The sequence below is a fragment of the Anoplopoma fimbria genome, chromosome 15 (assembly GCF_027596085.1).
Source record: "Anoplopoma fimbria isolate UVic2021 breed Golden Eagle Sablefish chromosome 15, Afim_UVic_2022, whole genome shotgun sequence".
Lineage (NCBI taxonomy): Eukaryota > Metazoa > Chordata > Actinopteri > Perciformes > Anoplopomatidae > Anoplopoma > Anoplopoma fimbria.
The window spans coordinates 18,662,125-18,688,436 of NC_072463.1; the positions used below are offsets into that span (position 1 = coordinate 18,662,125).

General features: G+C 43.4%; 1 protein-coding gene across 1 annotated transcript; it reads right to left on the reverse strand.

Annotated features, from left to right (window-relative positions):
- Positions 1–13,022: 13,022 nt before the first annotated feature.
- LOC129103150 (serine/threonine-protein kinase PAK 6) lies at positions 13,023–19,287 on the reverse strand. The gene is given in 9 exon segments (XM_054613453.1): positions 13,023–13,190; positions 13,329–13,411; positions 13,414–13,462; positions 13,596–13,721; positions 13,802–13,928; positions 14,965–15,098; positions 15,900–16,433; positions 16,988–17,653; positions 19,084–19,287. Coding segments are annotated over 9 exon segments (2,091 nt in total).
- Between the last annotated feature and the right edge of the window lie 7,025 nt (positions 19,288–26,312).

A 26,312-nucleotide genomic window follows, 5' to 3' on the forward strand; every position in this document is an offset into this window, starting at 1 on the left:
TGTGTGTGTGTGTGTGGATCATTGTGTGGGCTGCATTCACTTATACTGTATTTGGAGAGAGAGAGAGAGAGAGAGAGGAGATTGCAGTAAAATACTAGTTCCCTTATACATGGTTTGCATGCATTATTTCACCAAACTGCAGGACGTTATTTTTTGTTGCAGGGTATTTACACAACCCCATTAAAATCATGGTTATGGGATTAGCAGACTAATGAGGAGACTCAACCCTCTGCAATCAGTCACCTTCTCCTGTGCGTCACATGAACATCGAGGGCCTGTGAGAGGCGCCTCCACCTTCTCAGAGATGCAAATTATAACTTCCTATGTGTGTTGAGGATACAGTGCTTACATTTAGACATACACACAGACTTATACAAGTACACACACATAGACACCCACATACTGTTAGCCGGAGCCAGACAGCACTCTCATTGCTACTTGAATTCTCATATACTCTCCAGGCTTTTTTAGAGCTAAAATTTATGCCATCAGGCCGAAAGTCGGGGTGATTTATTCTGCTCTTGCTCTGGCTCTTTGCACAATTTGGAAACCCAGTTGCCTGGTGATATCTCCACCGTCGTCCCAGCCTCTCTTGGGTGAGAGCATCTGTTTCACTGTGAGTTAAAAGGACCGAGACTCAAGAGTCATATCAGAACCCCGTCAGCTGGCAGCTATGTTATGTAAGCGTAAAGATGGCTGTATGGAACAGCAAATGACTGTACATAAACTGCACAGTCCACCTGTTTCTGCAGTGTTAATAGGTTCTGGGCATGAATTGATGTGAAACACTCTTGAATTTATGGCCTGCGAGTCAAAAAAGTGCACTGATTTGAATTTAGAAAAAATGAATATATAGGCCTGTATAAAAAAAAATCCATTTAATCAGTCATAGGTTTAACAGCTTATGTCAATGTCAAAAGTTTTTATTTGGCATCGAAGGATATAAAAAATCGTTTTAAGCACTCAAATAAAATGAAGACTATATTCCCCAGAAAAAGAGCCAAACCGTAAAAAGCAGTTCCTGCACCTTCGTTTCCTGGCACACTTTCCGAGGAATAGTTTGAAAATAACTTTCGGTTTTCTAGCTAAAAGTTATGAACCAGCCAGAAAGCTTTGCGTAACACAAGACTTAAAACAGACTTAACATCTCATTTATTTAATTCCTGCAACAACAAAAAAAAGATATGTAAACTGACATGTTATGTGCCAGAGACTAACTATAAAATGCTCTTAATGGACACTATTAACACAAAAATCCAGATTGAGGACATACAAAAATACTCTGCTTTGAAAATATCTTGTGTCTAATAACAGGGGCGGAAGATACTGTATCATATAATGTCATGTAATGTTACTTGTACCTTTTGAAAAAAAATCTGTAATTAAGTATCGTATTTTTGCTACATTTCACATCAAAAAATAGTCCTGAAGAATCAGCAGCTGCAGCAGAGAAGAAGCTGCAGGTGCAGAGTGGTGACACTCCGGAAAGGATTGTTTTAGATGTATTCACTGGCTGCTCACATGCTTAATGCTACCTCCGCACTGGGCCCGGATTGGACAGGTGAGTGCAACAACACACACTGCTGAACTCTCCTGATGAGGAAGTCAACAGCCAGATCGTTGCCTGGCTATCTTTGCGTGTGCGCGCAACACGTGCGTAAAACAGTTGTGCGGTCTCTCCTTTGCTGCTGTGTCTTATTGTCTGCAGCTGCTGCAGGAGTTTATATTGTTCACATGTCGACGTTGTCTGCGTTGGTGATGCTTTTATTATACTGATGCTTTTATTATACTGTATATTCTAAAATAAGCTTCTGGCACCGTTGTGTCCATGGCTCCTTTTTTATTTATTAACACTTTTGTATGAGTTGTGTTTAATATCTTTTGAGGCTACACTGAGGAGGTGTATGTGTACATGATTGATGATTAGCTGTATGCACAGACTGCAGAGTGCCAACATCTGTTGGTTATGACAGAAGGGGACTTGTTGCTGCTGATGTTGTTCTACTTGTTTTACATGAGTTAAATGCATTTAAAGCAACTATTACTATTACTTGAGAATACTATTCCAGTACTCTTTTCAGCTCTGCTAATAAGGTTTTTCCACAAAGGAAAGTTTCAGGTAACAAAATCACATCAGGCTGCCTGCACCTTTTAAACTCTGAGGTGAGCAGAGAGGATGTTTTCCCCTTCAGAAGCTGTGAAAAAACTTCTCAACAGCATTCTAGTATCAAATACCGCACATAAAACATTTAACACAATGAAGGTCAGACTTGCAAGTGAAGTAACAATAAGCAAAACACATTTTTTTGAGTGCAGGGACTTGAAAGAAGATCGTAAAGTCATGCAGTTAACCAAACAGCCTTTCCATTCTTGAGGCCATTCGCCTGGTGGCTGTTTAAGTCTGTTTGAATCCATCCTATAATTGGCACAGAAGACCTCGTCAGTTCAAGGATGCCCAAATAATCAGTTGATTTTGCCACTTCATTTTTCTTATTATTTCTGCTCCATGGTGGAGCAACTGTAGGGACGGTTGGTGTGGAAAATTTCACGAGCCGCCGTAACACCCACAATGTCATGACAACATGCATTTTATGTTATGCACTTAAGGGCGGTGAGTCACAAAGTGGCTCCTTTTTAAAGTGTAAGAGTCCTACCAAGGGCACATTTGATGTGAAACCTATGCTTTTTCGAAACTACATTTACTGTATACTGCGTGCAGCTAAAGAAAGAGCCACAAGAGCCAGTGTGAGATCATAGAAAGTGAACGCTGAACAACGTGAGTGCAGAGCATGTGGTGGAGAGAATGGATAGTCGTGGGCCTCAGGGCCATTAGTTCATTTATAAAGAAATTAAGTCCCTTCAGGGGAGCATGGAAGGTTGCCATTTACAGAGCTTTTGTGTCTTGCGGTGAGGTATGACTGATATGGTCTCCCTCTGTTGTAAATGGTGCCATCTGTCACTCTCTGTCAGAGTCACTGTATTAAAACATAGACATGTGTTAAATATTATAAATCAATAAAAAGTTGATCGGAAAATGGAAAAAAGGATTCCTTTAACTCAAAGTCCATAAAGTGATGGACTGAGGGAACCTGATTAAAGAAGCGACAGTGTCAGCAGTCGAGACATCAGGTGAAATGAAAGCCGGCATCTGTTATTGTCTTAAAGCCTCCAGGTGCTTTTTTTTTTTCTGTTTTCTCCTCTGACCCAGCCAAACTTGCCATTTGCTGCGACTTCCTTTGTGGATGTAACTGCGTGGCGGACCTTTTACTCCAGGTGCCGCTGAGTGTTTCCAATCTCGGCACAATGCGGCCGTCAAACAAATACATTTGTTATCCATTTGTACAATTTATTGAGCTGTCAGAGGTGAGCGGGCCCACAAGGCCACAAATAGGGCCTGTCAGGTGGAAGATGGAGAGGAGACTCTCTGCCCCTCCATCTCTTCCGCATCATTGCAGGAAAGGAAGGAATTTCCGTCAGACCTGATAGATTATGGAGGGGGTACAGGTGGCTCATTGGAAACAGCACAGAGGCTCAGCGTGGAAAAACATATTGTTGACACAGATTCACGTCCTCTTGTTCAACAGGAAACCAGTGACAAGTTTTATTACTGGGACATCTTAGCCTTCTTTGTCTGTTACTGTGTATTTTTAGAAAAACATTTATATTGGTATTTGTTACTGTCTATGCATATATTAAACCTGCTTTTAAGCTAAAATGATATGAATAGTAATAGCCCAGGAAGACAGTTGGATGCAAATTTAATTGTAATTGTATTTAGGTCAGGTGACATTTTAACCCAGCAGGATCCTCGTGCAGATGCACTTTGAACTAAATGCTAATGTAAGCTTGTTAACAGGTTCATAATGATTGCGATTATTTTTAAAACTTCGGACAGAGACAGACTAGATGTTTGTTCCTGCTTGCAGCTGTTATGCTAAGCTAGGCTAGTCAACTCCCAGGTCAAGTTGGTATGGATATTCCCATCTAACTCTCAGAAAATGTATTTCCCAAAATACGATGTTTCGCAGGTACGTTTACTATGGTCACCATCTTAGTTAAGTATATTAGCATGCTAAGATTTAGCACTAAACGCACTGTACATATGAGGCTGATGGGAATGGTATTCGGGTTGCAGACCGATCATAAACCAAGATGCAAAATGGAAATTTTGACCTGATTATGACCTGGTTTTAGATAAAAGCCAGAGGATCACCTACGTTATTGCAATTCATCCTGAAGGGAACATGAATTACCATATTTCATGACAATCCACCCAGCAGAGATATTCTTGTCAAGGCCAGAGTGTTGGACCGACCCAACGGCTGCCATCCTTAGAGACATGCTGCTAGTGTTGCTACAAATGTGTGACATCCTATGCGGTGTGCAGATACCATTTGCTCTTCTTTAGATGAATAATTTATTGGCTTGTCGATGCAAAATCACCAATAATTCTGTCTGTATTAGCATCTTGAACTTCCCTTCTGCTGTGCCGCTTTCCCTCTTTCCCAACTATTATCATCCCCCAGCTTGCCATGGCGACAGAACACAGGCCAGTCACGCTGTAGGTGCTAATTCTCTGTTGTCCAAAACGTCTCAGTCTGAGAGCTGATATTAGAGCCCCCTTGATCCGAAGGCTGAGGGAGCTACATACTGTTTACCATCTGGTTGTGGCAGCCTGGCAAGTCTGAGTAAGGGCGATAATTGATGAGAGCAGAGAAAGAAAAGGCGCCGAGGGCCCCGCCTCATGGCCAATAGCATATCAGTGGCCCCCGTGACTGGCAGCTCCTGGTGTGCTGTCAGGGTATTCAGCTGCAACCATGTATCTCGATGTAATTGTCCTCACTCCAGCTTTGCCTCTCTATCTGTCCTTGGTCTTGTGACAGAAATTCAAAATCTAACAATGTCTGCCTTTGATAAGTTTTTATCAGGAAACAAATACATTACAAACAACAGCAAAGTGACTTTCAGTAAGGTTGGAAGTCGGTTTAAAAGGTACAGCTGCTAAACATGACATTTCCTCTCTGCTATGGGACAGCGACAGTGACCTCGCATCCACCTTAGAGATGATACAAGCACACCATGGTTACACAGTGACAGCGGGCCAGCTGCTGCCTCTTTCCTAGAAGGGAAGGCGTGCGAAATCTCCATTCAACCGAAGACCACTGTGTCCTTGTATCAAATCAAAGGGCATTAGAGGAACCGAATGGACACAAAGACACATGATTGTTCTTGCTGAATATGAATGCAACAACTCGGTGCTATTGTCCCAGCAGGAGCTGTTATCACCCATGGCTCAAATGACGGAGCTACCTGTGTGGAGATGATACATGACTGTGAGAAAACTAAGTCAGATTGTCTTATGTTGTGATTTGAAATTTGGACATAAGCCAGAAACAAGAATTCTGTTAAAAGTTACATCTTATCAGCTTAGAGATTAAAATTCAATTGAGTTACTTTTACATTAGCCGCCGTTATTTTTCTCTTAATAAATTTGAGTTGGGCATTGAAAACAAAGGTCACAGTGGCATCTTGTTTTTCACAGTGCAAAGAAGGTGAGAGCCTAAACCATGTCATTCTCAGGTGTGCTCAATTAGCCGGCAGAAGATGAGATAGTCCACAGAGGATGAGGGCATGTTGAGTCACTGGCAAGAAAACATTTTTAGTTACAATGAATGGGCCTTGTTAAATCTGGTTCCCAATTGAACTCCATTTCCTACCCTCTCCTCATGCGCTAATTTAGTCCCAGGTGTTAGAAGCTAAGTGGAGTTGCCAAGGGTGTTCAGCTCAGTGCTTTGTTTCCATTGACAAGTTTTTTCTGGAAAGAGCCTGTTGATTTTGTGTCACTGAAAGTGCATTCTCCCCGGTGGCTAATTAAGACGTTCAGGGCTGCGGATAACACCTTAACTTGACACCAGTTTTAATATCTGATCAGGCATTCAAAGTGGCTCCTGCTTGGGCCAGGCCCGCAATGAATGGGAGATCAGGTATTTACCATGACATCTCTGCTTTATTGCATACATCTGACCAATTAACAAGTCTCATGGTACCAACTCATTCACATTCTGAATATTTCTTCCACATTGCATTAATTTCAGTTTGGTTCATTTTTTTCCCATTCAGTGAATGGATGGTAGAGTGGTTATGACATGAACAGAGGCATACCTTTCTTTTTCTTTTTACCATCAATCTAATTTTACTGTTTTTTCTTTACTAATTTAAAACACTATAAGCCAATATTATTTCCTTTACGCCTTTTTGCACGCAATCTTTGGCAAAAGATGCAACAGACAAGTGTTTCAATCTGGTGTTTTGACTATAATAGTGGTAAATTCATTAAGTATGAGGGCTGTAAGCAATAATATAATATGTAAGTCATATTCATTATCATGCTATGCACCTACTGTTTCCGGGCCCCCCCTTTTCATTGTAGTGTTCCTACAGTGTTGTCTGTCTGGTACCCCTCGAAACAGCCCCCTGACCTTCATTTAGCTTTACTTTTTGACTCAATACATTTTTAAAACACTGCGTGAAAAACATTTTTTTTAGGCCAAGAACTGTGGAATGGAAACAAATGGAAAGACAATGTCAGGTTTGCCAGTATGAAACACAGTTGGACATCTAGACCTGGACATTAAAGTCCCAGTAAAACGGCAGAGCGTCTTGAGCTTCTCTGATGGATCCCCCAGTCATTCTGAATTTTTAAGCGGTGTACAGTTACAAGAGGGCTTTAAATCAATTCCTTTCACATTTGATTGGACCGCTAGGAGGTGGGCGGGCTCAGAATATAGACTAATATGGAGCTACAGAGGAATGTGACATAAGCACACATTATATTTTGTTTTACAGGAAGAAAACATTATTGGATTTGGATTTAAGAATATGAAGCAATTCGTTTTTTGTACCTATTATTATTTTTGCCATGTGCTAAAAATATAGATTGATATAAGGTATTTTTATATATACATATAAATAAATAAAGGGAGAGAGAGAGAACATAGAGGCAACTGAATGATGAACTATTAATCCAGACCCTTTCTTTTAAAAATGAACAGCCATAGCAGAAAATGCCACGGTGCATACAGATAAACAGTAGTAGCCAGAGGACAACACAAAAACCCGAGCATAGCTCATGGCCTGCCTGCGAGGATGCATGTAGTCCAGGGGGCTCAAATCTATTTCTGTCTGAACTGTCCTAAAAAAACAGCCAAAGTCTCAGAGTGCTCAAACTGGAACACCTAATATAAAGTGTTATAAAGCTTGGCGCAACACTCAATGTCGTCAGTTTTATCCGAAAGGTGTCCTCCTATTTGCTAAACATTTACCCTTCAAGTTATATTACAGGACTGAGCTGGTGTTGGAGTCTTGTTTTCATGATTTTGTCAGCACACATTTAACCTCCTGTGTTGAAGACAGGCAGAGTTATGCCATCAGCGTAACCTACTTGGTATGGAGAGCGGGATATATGTTAATTTCTGTAGCAGGCGATCTGAGACATTTCCACAGTCAAAAACCTGTGATGTGGCCCTTTATCAAAATGCATGTTTCACATTAAAGACCACAATCCACTCGGCAGTAATGATTTGGATGTCTTGAAAGTCTAGAGACTTAAGAGCAGGATGCAACTTTGGTTTAGATAAAGCATGCAAATGAGGTCAGGAGGTTCAGTTATTGTTACATTAAATACTAAGACGACAAGGCACACGATCTGCAGCAAGAGACTTTGAATGTGATTGTATGACTGCTTGACAGTGGTTTTACATTTAAACATCATTTGAATAGCTCAGCATATATACAACATTATTGATGGCCAATAATAAACTGAATAATAGACTGTCACCTTCTATTATCCAGTACTATAATGCACCATCGGCTCATCTCTGCAAGATAATTCTTAAAACATGACGATTAGTACAGTTTACGCTGACAGTTTTCATCCCTTTTGGGGATGATGAGGAATGGGAGGGTTGCTGCAGAAAAACTGTAGACTGTAAACAAGTGTTATACATATATTAATCGACTTATAAGCCACACAAAGATGGTGTGGCTCTTAAGATGGCTGTGTTGGTCTGTTTGTTGGTCGGACCATTTTGGTTCCGACTGAAATATCTAAACAACTATTAAATGGACAGCCAAGACGTTTTCTTCAGGCATTCATGATCCCCAGAGGATAAATACTGAATTTTCCTCTGGCACCACCATGAGGTTCACACTTTTAAGTAATGACCAAGAATTGCCAGGACATTTGGTGTAGACATTCAGTGCCCTTAGCCTGCAGATGAATATCAGCCATGTTTAGATGACTGAATGGCTCTCGGTACTGTATAAAGGACCCGCTGAGGGTTTGATGAAGCCGGATGGGGAACAGTGAGAAAGGTGGAACCCCGGCAATGTTTCTCTCACCTCTACTGTTTGGCACAGTTTTAGCCCTGCTGAGATTTATATTAGCAATTAAAATTTAATTCTGGTCTTGTGGAGGAGACCCAGCTGCCTAAAGGGGTTCTTTACACTCTTTTGCACGCAAACCGTGGCAAAAGATGCAACAGACAAGTGTTTGAATCTGGTGATTTGGCGTTAATAGTGGTAAATTCAGTATTCAAGTATAAGGGCCGTAAACAATTTGGAGTAATTAGAAAATAAATGTATTATTTCATTAATGTGCTTAACAAGGCTAGACATGATAGGCATACTCTTTTTAAATTTATGTCCAGTGCTACTTCAGAAAGCAACAGATAATCTTGCTGATATCCTCATAAAAACAGCGGACTTGTTCACTACATTTCACAAGCTAGTAAAACAAGACATTCACTGCCTTTTTCTAGTGGACATTTACTGTTTTCCATGGAAATATAACAGCTTCATGCAAGGTCATTATTATGAAACGATGAGAAAATCAAGGCACAAAAGAGTAGCATAATTTGAGCTTGCACTGTATTATGATTTGTGACTGAGGCAAACTGCAAGCAGAACTACAGGGTGGAGGACGGATGCAGCATTTAAGAGGCTTACTGGAAAGGAAAAAAAATCAGAATGTTATTATTCCTTTCCTACCTATGAAGCGAGTTCCCAAAGCCTTCAATCTTCCCCATAGGTTTTGGTAAGATTCCTGATAACAGTAGAGTTTTGATATGGGGCTCAACATAATGCCCTATTCATAGGTTTCATAAATTGCTGAATTATCATTTTCTATTTTTGATTATTAGCATTATTGTATTATTAGCAGCAGGAATTTGTTAATTAAGTAAATTTGCATCAAAGAAAAGCAAAAATGGTGCATTTGAGTTCACCTTTCAGACCACACATGAAAAACACTGGCCGTGTTTTTCTCCTTGAGTAATTATTCTGTTCAAATAGCATATATTTCTCTCCAGGCAGAGAGTGCTTGGGATGAATGGATGCTGCCACTGCATAATGGTCCTCAGACGTTTGTTTCCTAGGCAACGTGGGGAGGGCATGTGGAGAGGGAGGTATAAAAACACTGGCAGCTCATCTCCGAGTCTTACTCTGAGGTAACGCACTCACTGTCAACACTGAGAGCCTCAGAGAACTTGCTACACACTTTCTCTCCCGATTTGTCACCTTCTGTCTTGGCTCACTTTAAAGCTCATCTCCTCAAGTAGCTGTTCAAGAATGATGCGGCCGAAAGATTTACGCCAGGGTTCTGGCACCAAGACCTTCCTTGATGCCATGCACGATGGTAAAGTTCACCTTGCACGCTTCATCCTGGACGCCTTGGATGGACGGATCATCAACTCAAAGACAGAAAACAGCCGCACCCCGCTCATGTACGCCGTTTGCCTGCAAGACCCCGGCACCAGGGCCAAGTTCACCCGGCTTCTGCTGGAGAAAGGGGCTGATGTCAACTGCCAGGACGAGGATGGTCGCACCGCCCTGAGCCATGCCTGTGAGATGGGTCACCTGGACGCGGTCAAGCTTCTAGTGCAGTTCAATGCTGACCCAGAAGTCTTTGACGCCTGGGGTAACAGTGCTCTGATGTATGCTGCCTTTTCTGGGCACAACCAGGTTCTGGAGTTCTTGGTCCGGGCTTTCAAAAGACTGGGTCTGAGGCTGGACGGAACCAATAATGCTGGTCATTCCGCCATCGAGGTGGCCAACTTCTTTGGACACCACCAGTGTGTGCAGGTTCTGAACTTTCCTTGCAGGAGAGTTGTTGGCACAGATGATCCACTTGCTGATTCAGGTACCATCGCTGAAGGAGAGTGCCGGCTGCCTAACAAGCTCTCAAGGCACATTCTGGAGAGGTTCTCCAAGCAGCTGAATACCAATGAAGACCAACTGCCTGGGGTATTTCAGAGACAGCTGAAGATTGGAGACAGCAGTGGGCTTTGGAACCGCTTCAGATGCCCCAGGAGTCAGTCTCAAGATGACAACTCCCGCCACAGCTGGGGTCTGCCTCCTCAGATAGAGAAAAGCAAGATTGAGGGAGATCACGTTCTCTTCACTGCCAAACAACTGCAGAACTGCCAGCTTAGAGAGCAAAGAGCTAAAACACTGAACTCTGTGCCTGAGCCAAGCCAGAAAGATGTCAGCCGAGACACTGGACTCCAGGAGCAAACACCAGTAAGTTTTCCTCCCTGGGGAAAAGCAAAGTCGTTTAACCTGGACCTCCTGAGCAGCAGAAAGCAGTCCTATCAGGGTGATGTATGCGACATCAAGCTGTCAGCCAGCAAATTAAAGAGAGCCTCGCTACAGGATGATAGATGCCTGATAGACAAGATGGAATGTCAAGGGAACACCCGGGGCCTGACAAATGATGCTGACAAAAAGGTCTCAGCGCCAAAACCTCTTTTAAACGGCAAGAGTCAGCCCGCGAGAGCACTCGAGGAGAATGTCAATTCACAGAGAGAAGAGGCTAATGACATAGCTACATCAAGCAGAAGAGAGCAGCAGAAGAGGGGAAGCTTTGGCCCGACCAGCAGACACAACAAACTGCTGTTTGCCAGAGGGGAGATGGAGACCGGGAAGATCCCGAGCCGGACGCCGGGGTTCATGGGCCTCGGGACCAGACTGCTGCGTCGGTTTACCGCACCAGAGTTCATGAGGTTGGTGATAGACTGTTCGGCCAGCTCCTCAAACGGCCGTGGCCGAATTTCCCGCTCCGAAACTTTCCCTCTCTCTCACACACACCAGCAGGTCAACAGTCAGCCGAGCGTTGACAGCATCAGCGGAGTGAAGTGTGAGTTTGAAAGCTGCTCGTCTCAGTCCGCCCTCGATTAGAATAAGGACGATGTCTGGCAGATGGGGACCTTTTTACCGCTTAAAAATTCTGACAACCCAGTTTCATTGCTTGGTGATATATTCTATTCATTGAGAGAAATTGTTTGCTTATGTTGCAGTTCATTAGTTTTTTCAATGCTAATCTATATTTGAAGTAATTTATAAATTAAAAGATTATCAGTCTGTGTGCTACTGAAAATAATTATTTTTGTTTCATATATATATTTATATATATATATATATATATATATATGATTTATATTGTATCAAATTAAATGTATTTGATATTGCTTATGTGTTTTATAATAAATATTGTATGTATTTTGCTTAAACATATCAACTGGCACTGTATGATTCAAGCTGAATACCTAATAAATACTTCAAAACACCAGTGTTCATGCATGCGTATGTGTGTGTGTTTGGGTAAGTGAAAATGCAGGAAAAAAATTATTCTGCTTCAATATGCATCATTTATTGATTTATACAAAATTAAAATGTGTAATTCTCTTTTTCATGAATGATCCACACAGAGATAGAAATACATGAAACACCAACATGTATCTGTGTCAGAATACAAAGACTATGTGCAAAGTGTTTCTCAGCAGGTGAACGTCCTGCAGCATCACATGCCAGGCCTGTGTGCTTTATCTAGGCAAACAAATGCAAATACAGTCATACACATCTTCTGTAAGGAGCAACACACACGTCTTGTGGTTTTTAAAAAGTCTGTCACAATACAAAGAGGGTTGTATCAGAAGAAAACACTGAGATGTCACCTCACAGACATCCATGTGCTCATGTGCTCACACACACATGCACACACACATACAACTATACACTCACATTTCAGTAAAGAAAAGTAAAATTTTAAATTCATCTTATATAATTTACTGCAGTAGATCAGCAGGTTCAGTATTTTTATTTACATCATTTAATTTATCTGCTTATGTTTGAAGTCCATACTTAATAATGAAACCTTATTTGCAAATCACATCATACAAACAACCCACAACACCTTTCGGAAATAAAGAATAAATATGAAAAAAGAGGAATATTGTACTGGTGATGTTCCAATAGCCCAATAGTAGCAGCTGGGCTTTCATCTACCCATTTATTATGCTAATAACGGAGAATTGTCTTTCACGTCCCAGTTTGGTACATATTCAAGCATAGACATCAGGCCAGGTGTGCCTCCATTTGGCCATGCAAATAGTCTGCTGTCAGTGTTTGTAGAGTGTACTGACCAGGTTGTTGTCCTGTGTCCACAACAGAGAGCGTGAGTGTGCAGAGGTGACTTTATCCTTCCTTAATAATGTCACAATGAGCTACTGTGGTTTTTAAGCCTAACGGCTTCATAAGCTTTACACTGCTAGCAATAATGCCCACTATGAACACTATAAAGGATCTTTAGAGTAGCACATGTTCATTACATACAGTTACGTGGAATATTGATTTTTGCTCTCAGTTGATATGCACCATGTTGTGTTGCGTTGTATCTCACTGAATGTAACAGTAAGCCAATCAATATTCTGTTGAGAGATGAGGAACTGCATGCTGCCTTTAACTCACTCCTAAAGTGCTTCTCTCATGCCTGAGACCATGCGGTGTCCGTCAACCAAACTTGCTGTCCTGCCACCAGCACTCTGGCAGCAACATGCTGTCTGGGTCTGCTCCTCTGGAGCTGATCTCCCGTTGGCTAGGGTGCTAGAGTTGGACCCCGGTGCTGGTCCTCGCCTGTTCAGGTCAGACTGAAGGTGGTTGTTGGGGAGCGGAGAGCCCTCAAGGGGTCAGCAACGGGACATGCGTTTGCGGTACTGCTCCACCAGTGGGACCAGGCACTGAGGTGAGCCGCTCTGCAGCAGGAAGGGGTGCTCCAGCAGGTCAGTGGCACTGGCCCGCTCTAGGGGGTCCCGAGTCAGCATACGGTCCAGGAAGTCCTTTAGAACCGGGGAGATCTGGACCAGAGAACAATGGGTACATATATTTAAACACCAATGAATTGCTGCAGTAGTTATTTGCTGACTGAGTTTGGTGGGAATATTACTACTTTTGCAGGGTATGTTTGTATGTCTGTCCTGTACTTGTTCTTGTACCTGGCTGACATTTCGCACAGTAGGAGCCAGCTCATCCCTCAGTCTCTTCATAGCTGCTACAGGGGTTTCACTGAAGTACGGGGCTCTCCATCCACCATCTCCACCACCATGATACCCATCGACCAAACATCAACCTGGTGCACGATGACACATTGAAATTATGCAACAGATCTTACAGCACAGATTGCCACTGTTGGCATTAAAACCACATGAGAGAGATCACCGCTGTTATTCAGCGTGAGTGCATTTGAATGAGCTCCTCCTCACCTCGGTGCCATATGGTGATTTGGAGATGACCTCAGGAGCCATCCAATAGGGTGTTCCCACTAAAGATTTCCTTTTAGGGATGTCCTTGCTGATCTGAGCACAGAAGCCAAAGTCTGACAGCTTGACCTGTGGGGAACCATAGAAAGACCTTACTAGCAACATAGTGAAAAAACAGAAAAGAAAGAAGGATCAACAAAATATCTCACCCTTCCGTCTAATGTGAGTAGTATAGAGTCGCTCTTGATGTCTCTGTGGATGACTCCCTGTGAATGCAGATAGGCCAGGGCTTGCAGAACAGCTTCACACACTGTGGCAATCTGCTCTTCACTCAGCCTGCAGGATAACACACATGCCGGTTTACACACACACGCAGACAGATTTTACATTAACATTTAACACTTTTCCATTACGAGTTACGACAAATCAACAGCTGAGAAAGTTGAAACCCACGATTCACAGCGCATTAAATGCAACGATAAAGAGGGGAAGGTTCAAAACAACAACTCCCCCACAGCAGAATGACCGACAAAACATGTTCATTCCTCTACAGTGTAAATAGGACATTGATATTTTACAAGCGCAACATAAAGACATAAGAGCCAGCAGACAAGAAGACATTTTCAAACAGCAAGCAAGGTCATGTGCCCACTGAATACACAGGGTGAGATTTACCTAACAAAGTCAAAAAAACGTCCTGCAGTAATTCAGGCACTTTTTTTTAGGGAGACTTTAATGAGTCTAAATAAATAGTTTGACAACAGACTGTGTCCAGTAAAACAGAAGTAAAGGAACCCTTATTCTTGATGGTCCTGTCAATATACTGATTATCTTGACATTATCTTTGACAAACAGTGGCTGTGACAGTTGGCTCATTTTTATCTGGCTTGTAGGAATTTTTTTTATCCCTTTGAGTCAAGCGATCTAACCCTGGTGTCATTCCATGGAGAGCCATCTGTTAATAATATAAAATACATTGACAGCACAAAAAAATACCGCCCGACAAAATTGTCCTCCCTTCTCCTGGTCGATATGTTTTCCTTATTTTTGATGTATGCGCTACTGGAAAATGTGACAGCATCATGGAATTCTCAACTACAATTGACTTTCCACATGGCATCTAAACATGCACATATTCGATTATGTCATTGAATTATTACTTTTCCGCAGAGAAAAGCAGCAGACATCGGGTGAAAGGGAGGAATGAATGTCTTTGTGGGGCTGCTGGTATCAACACTGATCACTCAGCAGTTGATACCACACTACCCCCTTGTGGTTGATTTAGTTATTAAAAGATGATATCACAACCAAACAGTAATGCACCAATGCAGCTTTCTTAAGACTGACCGAGATAATCTCTCGGTGCTTATACCTGGTTTCAGACACAATGTTGGTCAGTGCTCCACCTTGCAGGTACTCCATGATAACCCACAGCTCCTCCTCCACCAGGGCTGACTTGAACATCTCCACCACGTTCCTGTGCTGATAGTCCCTCATGATAACCACCTGCAACAAGAAAAAGCATGAATAAAAACAAAAATCCTTAGAGACATAGTTAGTGTAGCGCTTTCATAAAGTTAGGAGACAAAATTGGTGCAGCAGAGTCAAAAATATCCTGACCAGTATGGATCACGCTCTAATTCGGTTTGGCAAACACCCATATCTTTCAATATCCCCGAGCCTAAGCCCAGATATCCCAGATAGCATAATCAGGGGTTATTTTCTCAAACTTTAGCTCCCTCCAGAGCCACAGAACAAATTATACAACTCTTTTTACAGGCTGAGCAGTAGATGGGCAAACTGAACTTTATGTGTAAAATCAATGTAGTAACCCTCTAAGTAAGCATTTAAGGAAAAGACGGTTTATTTCACCCTGGCGCACTTCCCGTAATGTGGCTATCATGACTTAATGGGTCATGCTTACTTTGCACTTGCCGTCTGAGTTGGAGAGCTTCAGGGAAACAAGCCAACATCGATGCTCCAGGTGGTGACAAGCATTTAAAAAGTTGAATACGGAAATAATGTCAAAGCTGTAGGAGACTCGCACAGCTTGCCCTGGTATATGTAAATCCTTGTTTTCCTGAATCTCATCAATCTCTACAAACACTGCGAAGTTGGCACGAGCCATAGAGCCACATTTATTGGAAATACGCTGAGCTGAAATAAACTCAAAGTATCCCTTACGTGCTAGAGCGAAACCTGAATCCTCAAAGTTGTTGCTGTATCCTTTGAGTTACAGCAACAGCCTAAGAATTGTGTTGTGTTTGTTTTTTGGGGAATCACTTTGTACCTATTTGGATATCGTACCTCATTAAAGAGCAACTCTCTCCTCTGCTGCCGCCGCAAGTCCATCATCTTCACCGCTACCTGCCTGCCGCTGTGCTTCTCTGTAGCGATACACACTACCCCCGTCGAGCCCTCCCCTATCTTCACAAAGTTCTCCAGGTAGGACCGTGGGTCGCCCTTGTCTACCACCATCTGCAGGGCCGCCTTAAACTGTTCATGCGTCACCTTTGGCGGGTCTGGTGGTGGTCTGGGTGAAGGATGTAGGGGGGGCCTGAAAGCAGGGGAGCAGGTGCCTGGAGGACTGGTGGCTAGTGAGCCTGTAGGGGAGGGTCGAGGCTGGGAAGGGCTGTCTTGCCGGGGGTAGGGAGGGTTGGGGCATCCAGAGTGTCTGAGGAAGGGGTCAGGCCCATTGGGCCTCAGCCCCATGTTAGGAGACAGGCCCAGCGTGTAGCTAGCTGAAGAGCGCACAGTTCGCTGGGGTCTGATGCCACCCACAAGAGGACTGCTGTTGCCAGTGGGCAGGAAGCCGGAGTGGTACCTCACTGCCGACTCTGCCTGAACGATAAAAGAGAAAAGGGTGAAGAACATTAAGGCAGGGAGCTGAAAGAGAGTTGGCCGCCGGCCTGGGGTTCAAGACCTGCTTTAAAAGTGAATGTAAATCAAGTCCTTCCCTCTCACTCTGCATCCACTTCACCTGATATGACCCATGTAAGGATTGGTGCTAAGGACCCAAGTGTCCCGCTGAAATCTTGCCAAACACACCATCTCTCAACTTTTACAACCCTACTGGTACTTTAAACCCACGTTTCACATTTTAACTCCATAATCAAAAGAAAATAGTCAAACCCAGAGCTTTAATCACCTTTTAGTGTAAATCCAATCAATATGCTGCCCCACTAAAGTTTCTACAACCTCAGCATGAAAATGATTGCTTGACAAAAAAAAGTATTCAAGGGATTCAGAGCTCATGCACAAACTAGCACTAGTAATATGATGCACATAACGTTAGCAAAAATATGCATAAATTGTGTATTCTATGAATAATGTATTATCGGTGGATTTAATGGCCAAAAAGATGTGCAAAGAAACTGCTGTAATGTCAGACTTACTTTCAAGTCATAGGAGGAGAACGGCCTCCCGGGGCTGTTCTGGGGGTGCATATACATCGGTACGTTGGGCCGAAGCTCCGTTGTGACTGTCGATTGATCGCCATGAGGCTGCTGTATAGTCATAGCTGGGCTGTAAAAACAAGCTATAGGTCTCTGAATTGGCGGCACTCCCCTGGGAAGCTGGAACTCTCTCGTCCATATCACTCTCTCCTGAGGGCTGCCAACCTCACCGCTCATATAAGCCCCGTGACTCAGCACCGGGATGTTCTGGGATGGAACCAGTTGCGAGGGTCCTTCCAGAGAGCTGACGCTGACTTCATAGGTGGACTTGGCCTTTGGCAGGATCCCATTGGGATGCAGAGTGATGCTCTTCTTCATGCCCAAGTAGGGGGTGTTGGTTTCACTGTGGATGTTCCGGGCCCTGTCCCTCCACGGGTCTTGACCCCCATCCTCGTCGTCCTCATCATCATCCTGGGTCAGGCCCTCGTACTGGTAGGTGTCTCCCTCGTTCACCTCCCCCAGCCTTCCCAGCGACTGGGCCCTCTTCCTGGCTGAGGGGCTGCTCTTCCTCAGAGAGTTAGAACTGGTCACGGACAGACGGTTCATATCATTGATCATGGCTGCGATGTAGTCTCCGTGACCAATCATGCTCCCCCGCACAATGGTCTGAAAGAGGAGAGGCGTTTATCTTTATCACATTGCACTTGCCATGATCACATTATAGAAAGAATTTGGACTGAAAGGAATAATGAGGGTGACATAATCATTGCTCAGAGGCGAGTTAAATTTAGACTTGAGAATCTGTAATGTGACATCTTTGTCGTTCTTCAGAGACGACGACTTAAGTCATTTCCCCAGTGGCTCATTCTGACACTACACTGTTAAATATACCAAGCAAACGTATCAGGAGATTCACTATAAAGTCAGAGCCTCCACAACTGCTCCTATGTTGCAAAATTCTGATATTACAGATAACTGTCCCTATGAACTTTGAGATGGTATGCGAATATAGCAGGCATGCTAAGGCAAACCTGCCCTGACAGAAAATGATCAGACAAACTTAAGATCTTTTGCCAGAGTAGGGAGACTGTAGCAACTGTATGCTGGAGCGTGGAGGCTCATCAGTCACTACCAGGGTAGAGTCATGTTCAGTTCACAGCCAGTCAACAGCCTCTCCTGTTTCCCTGGTTCGGTGCCATTACATCTGCACAGGGGGCAGAGGTCAGATGACATCTCACCTACTGCAGCACCTCTCTGAGAGGAGAGGATGGCAGGGGATAATGGCCCTGGAGAGCTATCCTATACCAGAAGATGCTGTAATAATAGTTGAGATAACATCTTTTTTTAGATATCACATTTCTACCTTTTACCTCAGAGCAATAATCTGAAATGTAACCTACTGTATTTTCATCCAAATGATGTTGTTTTTTGCATTATGAATTTCTTGTGGTTTACATCGCACTCATCTTGATGACGCTCCTTAAGCCACAAATCTGACCTAAATGCTGACATGATGTTTCTCATATTGAACAGCACTAATCATGTCAGGGAATCAATGAAACGTTGGTGTTTTCTCTATTTATTTTCTGGAGGGTGACAAACAATCGAACGTTTGCTACGTGAGGCACAGAAATCCTTAGATTTGCAGCCTTTATCATTTCCTTTGCTGTACCTGCACTTTTTCATCCCTTCTGTTTGACATCTGTGGGAAGGCACCGTGGACTGTTATTAATTGCCGACATGGAGTAATAAATCTTGTGGCCCCTCTGAGTATTCAATATCGTACAGTCGGTGTACACAGCAGGGTCATTAGCCAAGCCCCATGATAGATATGAAAGCAAAAAGATGGGGAGGGGAGCATGCCTTCCTTCCAAGTTGTCATCGGAGGAATATGGCATTTTCTGAGACATAAGGATTCCTTCACAGCGTCGAAGGACACTTCTGCATCGATACAACAGGCAGAATATCTTTATGCATCAGTCTCTCTGAGATTTTAGCTTAATCAGGGCCTGGTTGAATGGTGTGCTAGTCATTAGCGATGAGTTCAAGGTAAGGTCAGAGGAGCAATAAACGGTTGAGTGGAAGGTGCAGCGTACCTTCTTTGGCCTCAGCTCCACCTCTGTGATCCTGGAAGGGTCCACCATGGGTTTGGGCCTGCGCAGGTTCTCTATCAGGCTCTGCCATTGCGTCGGCAGACCCACGAAGCAGCCTCGCTTGGAGTCAAATGAGGTGTGGACACGGTGCTCGAAGTTCTTGGGCGCTGATATCTCAGGCCTCTTCTTTTTCTTCTTGCGGAACATCCTCAGGTCCTCGAGGGCGACAGCTTGCCTTCTTCAAAATGACACTGTAGAGAAAAAGGATTCACCCTTTAATAAACTGCACTCATTATTACAGACGTGTTCAAGTAACTGTTATCTTGACATTTGAACTCAAGCAAATCTCTTCAGCCCCACTGATCAAAATGATATTGCTACGGACTGACCACAATCCTTTAGTGGCAGAAAATATTCAAATGGCTCTTCTAAAAAATGTTCCATGTCTGGGTTGTGTGTGTCCCTGCACGCTGTCCTGCTTGCTGTCACAAGCTTGTGTCTGTGAGAATGGCTCCAAGGAGAGTGGATGGATTTGTAAGCACATGTGTAATGAAGGATATCTGGTCAATCAGGGCTTATTTGTTCTTTGTGCCATTTGACTGATGAGCACGCGGCCGAGCTGGCCAGGGCCCACAGGCTTTCAGTGCATTAGCAGCACGAGGGCAACACGCAGACACAAACTCAGGCTCATGCACATACACAAACACTAAGGCAGGCTATCCTTCATAAACCTTTTAGAACTCTTTCATATCCCGTCCTAATTAGTAGCTACTGTGCCCTTGATTGCAGGGAGGGTAACCATTTAATCCTCGGACAGACGGCCATGAGTTTGGTGAGCCACTAACTCTGGTTTTGTGTATGTTCAGCTTTATTTTTCATTCATGTATAGGGAAATAATTAAATACATTACATCTCATTTCCTCAGCTGCCCAGCTGTACTGGGAGATAATCACTCACATTTAAGTCTCATGATTAGTATTAATACTGTTTCATGTAGCTCTCAGTATGAAGGACGTTCCGGCTAGCTATGTGGCTTTAGGGATCAATGGAGACTGAAATATCTCTATAAATATTGGATGGATATTAATGGATGGGAAAGTGACTCATGGTCCCAAGTGGAAGAACTGGGATAATTTTGAGCTCCTAATACTTTTCCTAGCACCATCATCAGGTCAGATTCTATTTTGTCCAATATTTTGGTTTGTGACCAAAAACCAACAAAACTGTCATCTGTTTCAGCCTAAGCTTTACTCTGGGTTTACTGCTAATAAATGAAGTAGCAGGAAAAAACAGTGTGCATAATCAAAGACAAAAGCTGAAAAACACCTTAAGGGTTTGCATACCCAAATCAGATTTTTAATTTTTAACATGCCAAACCAAGCAAGTGAACATGGTAAACAATTTAGCTGCTTTACATGAACATGCAAGCATTATTATTGTGTTAATGTTAGCACTGCATGACTGTAGATTCCTAGTCTTGTTTATTTCAGCAGAATGTAGCACTTGAATGCCCTGACATAAGTGGCCAATGCAGAGATCTACAAGGTGCCCCTAGAATACCAGATACAATCTCTCATCATGCACTGTGAAATGGTTTGGAGTTGAGGAGATGAGTTTTGCACTCGTCCACAGCTCAGCAGGCGATCACGCTGGGCACCTCCCCCCATCTCCACATCCGCCTTTAGACCAGTACGGCTCTATCGGCATCAGCGATGCCTGTTATGAGCTGTGTCGGTGACCACCCCTCACCACTCGCAATGTCTAATCACCAGAGGGGAAAAGGAGGTCAGGCACACTGGTCACATCAGCCAAACCTGCTTTATTAAAGGAAGGTGGGGTAAGGATAGAGGGGTGTCACCCTCCAAGGATAATTCTGTCACAAGGCTAATATGCCAAGTGTTGCATAAGTATATCACTCTGGGCCTCCCTATGCACGTAATGTGGTGCTGGGAAGGACTTTAACTCCATGTGACAGGGACATTATGTTGTGAAGGCTCTCAGGAGGGGGTGAGATAGGAGCTGGGGCCAAGATTAGAGTCAGACCTGGATGTATTAGAGAGACAGGGACTCAGTGTCTCTCATACAGACACAGAAACGCTTTTAAGCTCCAGTTGTGGCTGCTTTTAGAATGACAAACGCGTGAGAATACGAGCCGCAAAACAGTAGATTGCAATCTCTGCTATTTTCTTTTTCCACTGCTCAAGAGACTTATCTGCTTAGATAGCTGTTCAGCGTGCAGATGTTGGCATTTCCTGAGCAAATATTTACTCATAGCGCTCATGTATCCTTTTACAAGCAGATCAATACATATTTACTCATGAGTCAAACACAAACTGCTACAGTCCTCCACTGCCAGCAATAATGGGGTGATAATGGCACAAATAGGACGGCTGCTTTGTACAGTGCTTCATCAAGCTTCATCAGTTCAAAGCAGCAGGGAATAGAACATATCACAGCATTCATTATTCATTCTCGTTTTTTCTAACTACTGAATTATTAGAGGCAAGCAGAAACACACACATACACAACACACGTTGATTCATGCCCGGGCAAAATTAATTTAAAAGTTGATGCAATTATTGATTTACACACTTTAATCACATGCAACTGGCCTTATATTGAACCCTCTTACTCCACCAAGCTTATGACTGTCTTGATAACAATATTCTATTGATTTCTAAGCCCGTCGTACAGTATGTATGCACAGAGTTGAACTTGCACAGTGCATAATCACGCTTTCTGGTCACATCCCTCTAAACTGCAGGGACTTGACCCTATGCCTCAGTGGCTTGTCTTGAATCTATCAAAGTGCTGAGGCAAAGCTCAGCCGGCTGCTGTCAGGGATATGAAGAGCCAAAGAGGATGAGGTCACTCTGAAATTGTGCTACATTAGGTATTTCCATCTCTACAACTGTGTGCAGGAGCAGAAAATGAAATAGATCCAAATGCGCGACCTTAAAATCCACAAATCGGTGAGAACTAAAATCTCACTCACAGAAAATCACACAAGGATGAAGCTGTTTGTAGCAAGTCTGCTTGTGAAGTCTGACTAAACACAAACCCTGAAAAAGATGATGGAGCATTGGGTAAAACACATGAATAGATCCCTTTTTCTCTGCAGAACCACCACTTAATCAAAGCCATGCATCCCTTCTCCAGGCTCAAATGGATCTCAGACTTACCCCCCTACTGATAGCGCTTCTTCACCTGACAGAGCAGCCGTGCCTTTCATGCCATGCAGAAATGCAAGCGGGCAATCCATACGTTTCCCACGGACGACATGACAGAAGAGGAGAGGGCATGCTCGCATTCCTCTCATGTTCAAATCACCCCGAGCAGGTTGTGTTGTGGATGAGTGGGAGGGGATCGAGAGATAAGAGAGATATTGGATTTGCTCGATGTTAGTGCTCCGAGCTCTGTTGAATGATTTATTTTTTTTCTATTTGCCCTGATTTCTGCTTGTATCTTTTTTTTTGTTGTTGGCATGCATGCAAAAATGTAGTGAGTGTGCAGGTGACCGCACTCGCAGGATTAGTATGGTGTTCAGTCCTTCACTGATCTAATTTTAGGATGCATCATGCCTCCCACCACCCCTCCTCCCTTTCACCAGACGCGTGTTTATTTTGTACAGGATTCATGTCAAATAGCGAGGTGAGGATGTGAGACGATGGAGAAGAGGTAATCCTCTTTTTGTGTTTGTCAATGCACGTAAAAGCATGATCCAGCTATGCTGAATTACAGGGGGCTACATCTATTTCACAGCAGTAAAGATAGCATCAAGGTCTTATATGCTGTTTTTGGACTCTGCAGTGCAGTGTGGGGGGCTTATAGATGCTTCTCTATCAGCTCCATTATGATGACCGTTCTGCCCTTTGAGTGTAATTAGACTGCCTCTCAAGAAGGAGGAAGGGGGGTCTTGGTTGGTCATCTCTTCCTTTTCCCTGTGCTTCGTTACACACACACACACACACACACACACACACACACACACACACACACACACACACACACACACACACACACACACACACACACACACACATATACACACACACACACACATATACGCGCTCCATCTGAGGGCATGAAAAAGGTACATAAGCGCTGGACGTGACCGGACAGTACAATAGCACTGTTTATGATTTAAGTTGATGTCTGCTTTCTCTTTGAAGTCACCTCTGCAGACATGGAAGGATTGTCAATTGGAGATGACAAGTGATGAAATAAGCTGCACTCAATGACATGGAATAACACGTAGCTGTCATGCATATTTCATGCTAGTGGTCTAATACATCATGCACGACAAAGCACTCGGAATACAAGGATTGTTGGAGGATGTTGCACAGCTACGGCCTCTTTAAAGTTAACACGTTGTGCAAATGTGGCTATGGCTGTGAGCACAGTTTTGCTTTTTTTTTATAGCCCTGCTAGGGGTTAGTGATGGCAATGTCGGTTGGTTTGTGGGTTCACCACTTTGGTCCAGACTGAAATAGCTCAGCAACTATGTGATGGATTGCCATGAGGTTCTACGGAGGATGAATCCCAACGACTTTGGTGATCCAATGACATTTCCTCTAGCAACACTGTAAGGTTCACATTTGTGATTTTAAGCAAAATGTCTCAACAATGATTGGGTCGATTGCCTTAAATGGATGGAACTTTTCTTAAGGTCCAAATTTCAATCTCTCCTAAACTTTGGTTTATTAGCAAATAGATGAAGAAAAAAAGACATTCCCATCAGCCTCAGCCCAGTTTTAGTATTCTGCTAATTAGCAAATGTTCCGAGATGGTGTTGATAAACATACCTGAATAGCATCATTATGTTAGCATTGTCATTGGGAGCATGTTAGCATGCTTGCACTGCTGTGCCAAAGTATAGCTTCACAGAGCCACAAGCAGGACTTTAGACTCTTGGTTGAGGATCATAACATCGATGGAGCAATTCAGAACGATCAGCAGCAAAGAGAAATCACGGGCGAAGATGTGGGCCAGTTTTTTTCTAAAGTGGTCAAACAACAACTTTCTATGTCCTCCTTGAAGTAAGCTCCAGTCAGAGGTAAGGACGCGATGTAGAGCATACCAGAGCCAAGGGCATGTGAAGTGAACGTTATGGACTATTATCAGTATATAGTTTATAAAAGTGAAGCACAATCAAAGTGCAAAAAGTGTGCAAATTATGATTGGAAAAAAATGTCAGAGGCAAACAGTAATCAATGAAATAATATCCATATTTTGCCTTTACATTTCAGTTTTTAAAAAATTAGGCATTAAGCAGGGATGACCCATATACACACAGAGAGTTCATTGATAGTGACATATCTCGGGGTATTTCAAATGTCACATAACTCGCAGCGATGCGTCATGTGTAAGCCTTCACTCAAATCTCTGTATTAAGTAGTTCAAGTCGGAAACGGTCTGAAGTCACAGAGCACCGCCGTTCTGAGAAAGTAAACAATCAAAGAGCTTATCTGTCATTTTCTAGTGCACTGAACGCGTAAGAAAAAGGCCTCGGGATTAAAAGTGTGAAGTAAAAAATGTGATGCCCGTGCCCAACAATGTTGAATGTCCCTTTGTCAAGGGCAGACATCTGCGCAGGAGTGCACATCAGTCTTGTGTTAATATTGACAGGAGGAAACAAGAAATGAGAGGTCAAGAAAGGAGGAGAAAGAGGGGGGGAGGAAAGGAGCGTCTGGACACTCGTGACTGAAAAAGAGATGGAATAGAGAAGAAAGCAAGAAGAAAGAAATGAAAAGAAAAAATATGCTGATTAGGATGACATAGATTTAAAGCGTCAGTGCTGTGAATATACATCTTATTCGTTATTTTATTGTCTAATTTAGTGGGTCAGTTTTGTGAAAAGCAGCAATCTCCAGTCCGAAGATGTAACCTCTTTTCTCCGTCTTCTTGAGCAGCTCGGTCTGCAGTACACAAGCCACAATAAAGGGGATTCGAGGACAGGACACTTACATCAACAGAGCGCGTACATCATTCTGTCACCTGACATGTTGGCACTGATTCTCCCAGACCAGATAATGGACAAGAAATCTAGTGTGTTGTGCCCCCGCAGCGAGAAGTGTGGACATAAATGCACAGGCTCCATCTACTCCAAAGACTTCCACATAATGACATTGTAAAAGCAACCCTTCTACTGTCCCGGGGCTTTTATGGGATGCTGACACATCACTAGAAAAACAAACTCTTAACTCGGGAAGTATGCTCCTCCGTTCTGTGTAACAATGTGTGTACTAAGGGCTAAGCAGGATGGTACGGAAATGCAGCACTGACCAACACTCTGTTTAATTAAAGATCCTCTTGGCTCTCACAAGTGCTTTGAACAATTTGACGCTGTGGTGATAGAGACGTATGATCAGCCTGGACCAATGGTACGAGCCCAACTCTTCTCTCTTGGGTCTAATTTATTGATGAGCCAGGACTCTCTGTGCAAGCTTTACTGTATGCGCATGTGCTTATGAAAGCTTTGATTTATATTTTTTTTAGCCCTCGCCTCAGCATGTCTCTCCCAGGGACAAAGCACCAACCATTTTTTAACCTCTGATTCCTTCATGGTATAAATCTGCACCGTCTCTGCTGCACTCACCCAGCATGGGTGCTGTTTCAGCCCAGTGGGGGGAATCATGGCATTCTGTCCCAATTTGGACTCAATTTGGTTTTAATTCTAGCGCTTGACGTCTCACGGCTGGTAGCGACGCTAAGCTGCTAATACACGCTGTCCCCTCCATCAGCTGACGCGACCATGACCATGACATAACCATTCCTGAAAACAACCATGAACACAACAGGGCACATGATGATGATGATGATGCACCACCTACACATTACATTACATTACAGTCATTTAGCAGACGCTTTTATCCAAAGCGACTTACAGTCAGTAGTATATTACATATCATTCATCCATTCACACACTGATGACAGGCTACCATGCAAGGTGCCACCATCAGACTCTAACTAACGTTCATGCAACATCCAGTCCACACCGATGGCAAGCCTTCGGGAGCAACTTGGGGTTAAGTATCTTGCCCAAGGACACATCGACTGCCGAAGCCGGGTATCGAACCACCGATCCTCTGAATGGAGAACTACCCTGCTCTCCACTACGCCACAGCCGCCCCGGTGTGTTGTGTTCAGTCAGTGTCCCAGTACATGAAGTAGAATCTGTGCTGCTGGTTTTGTGTTGCACTGAGAGCGAAAAAGCAAGATGGGCGACATTA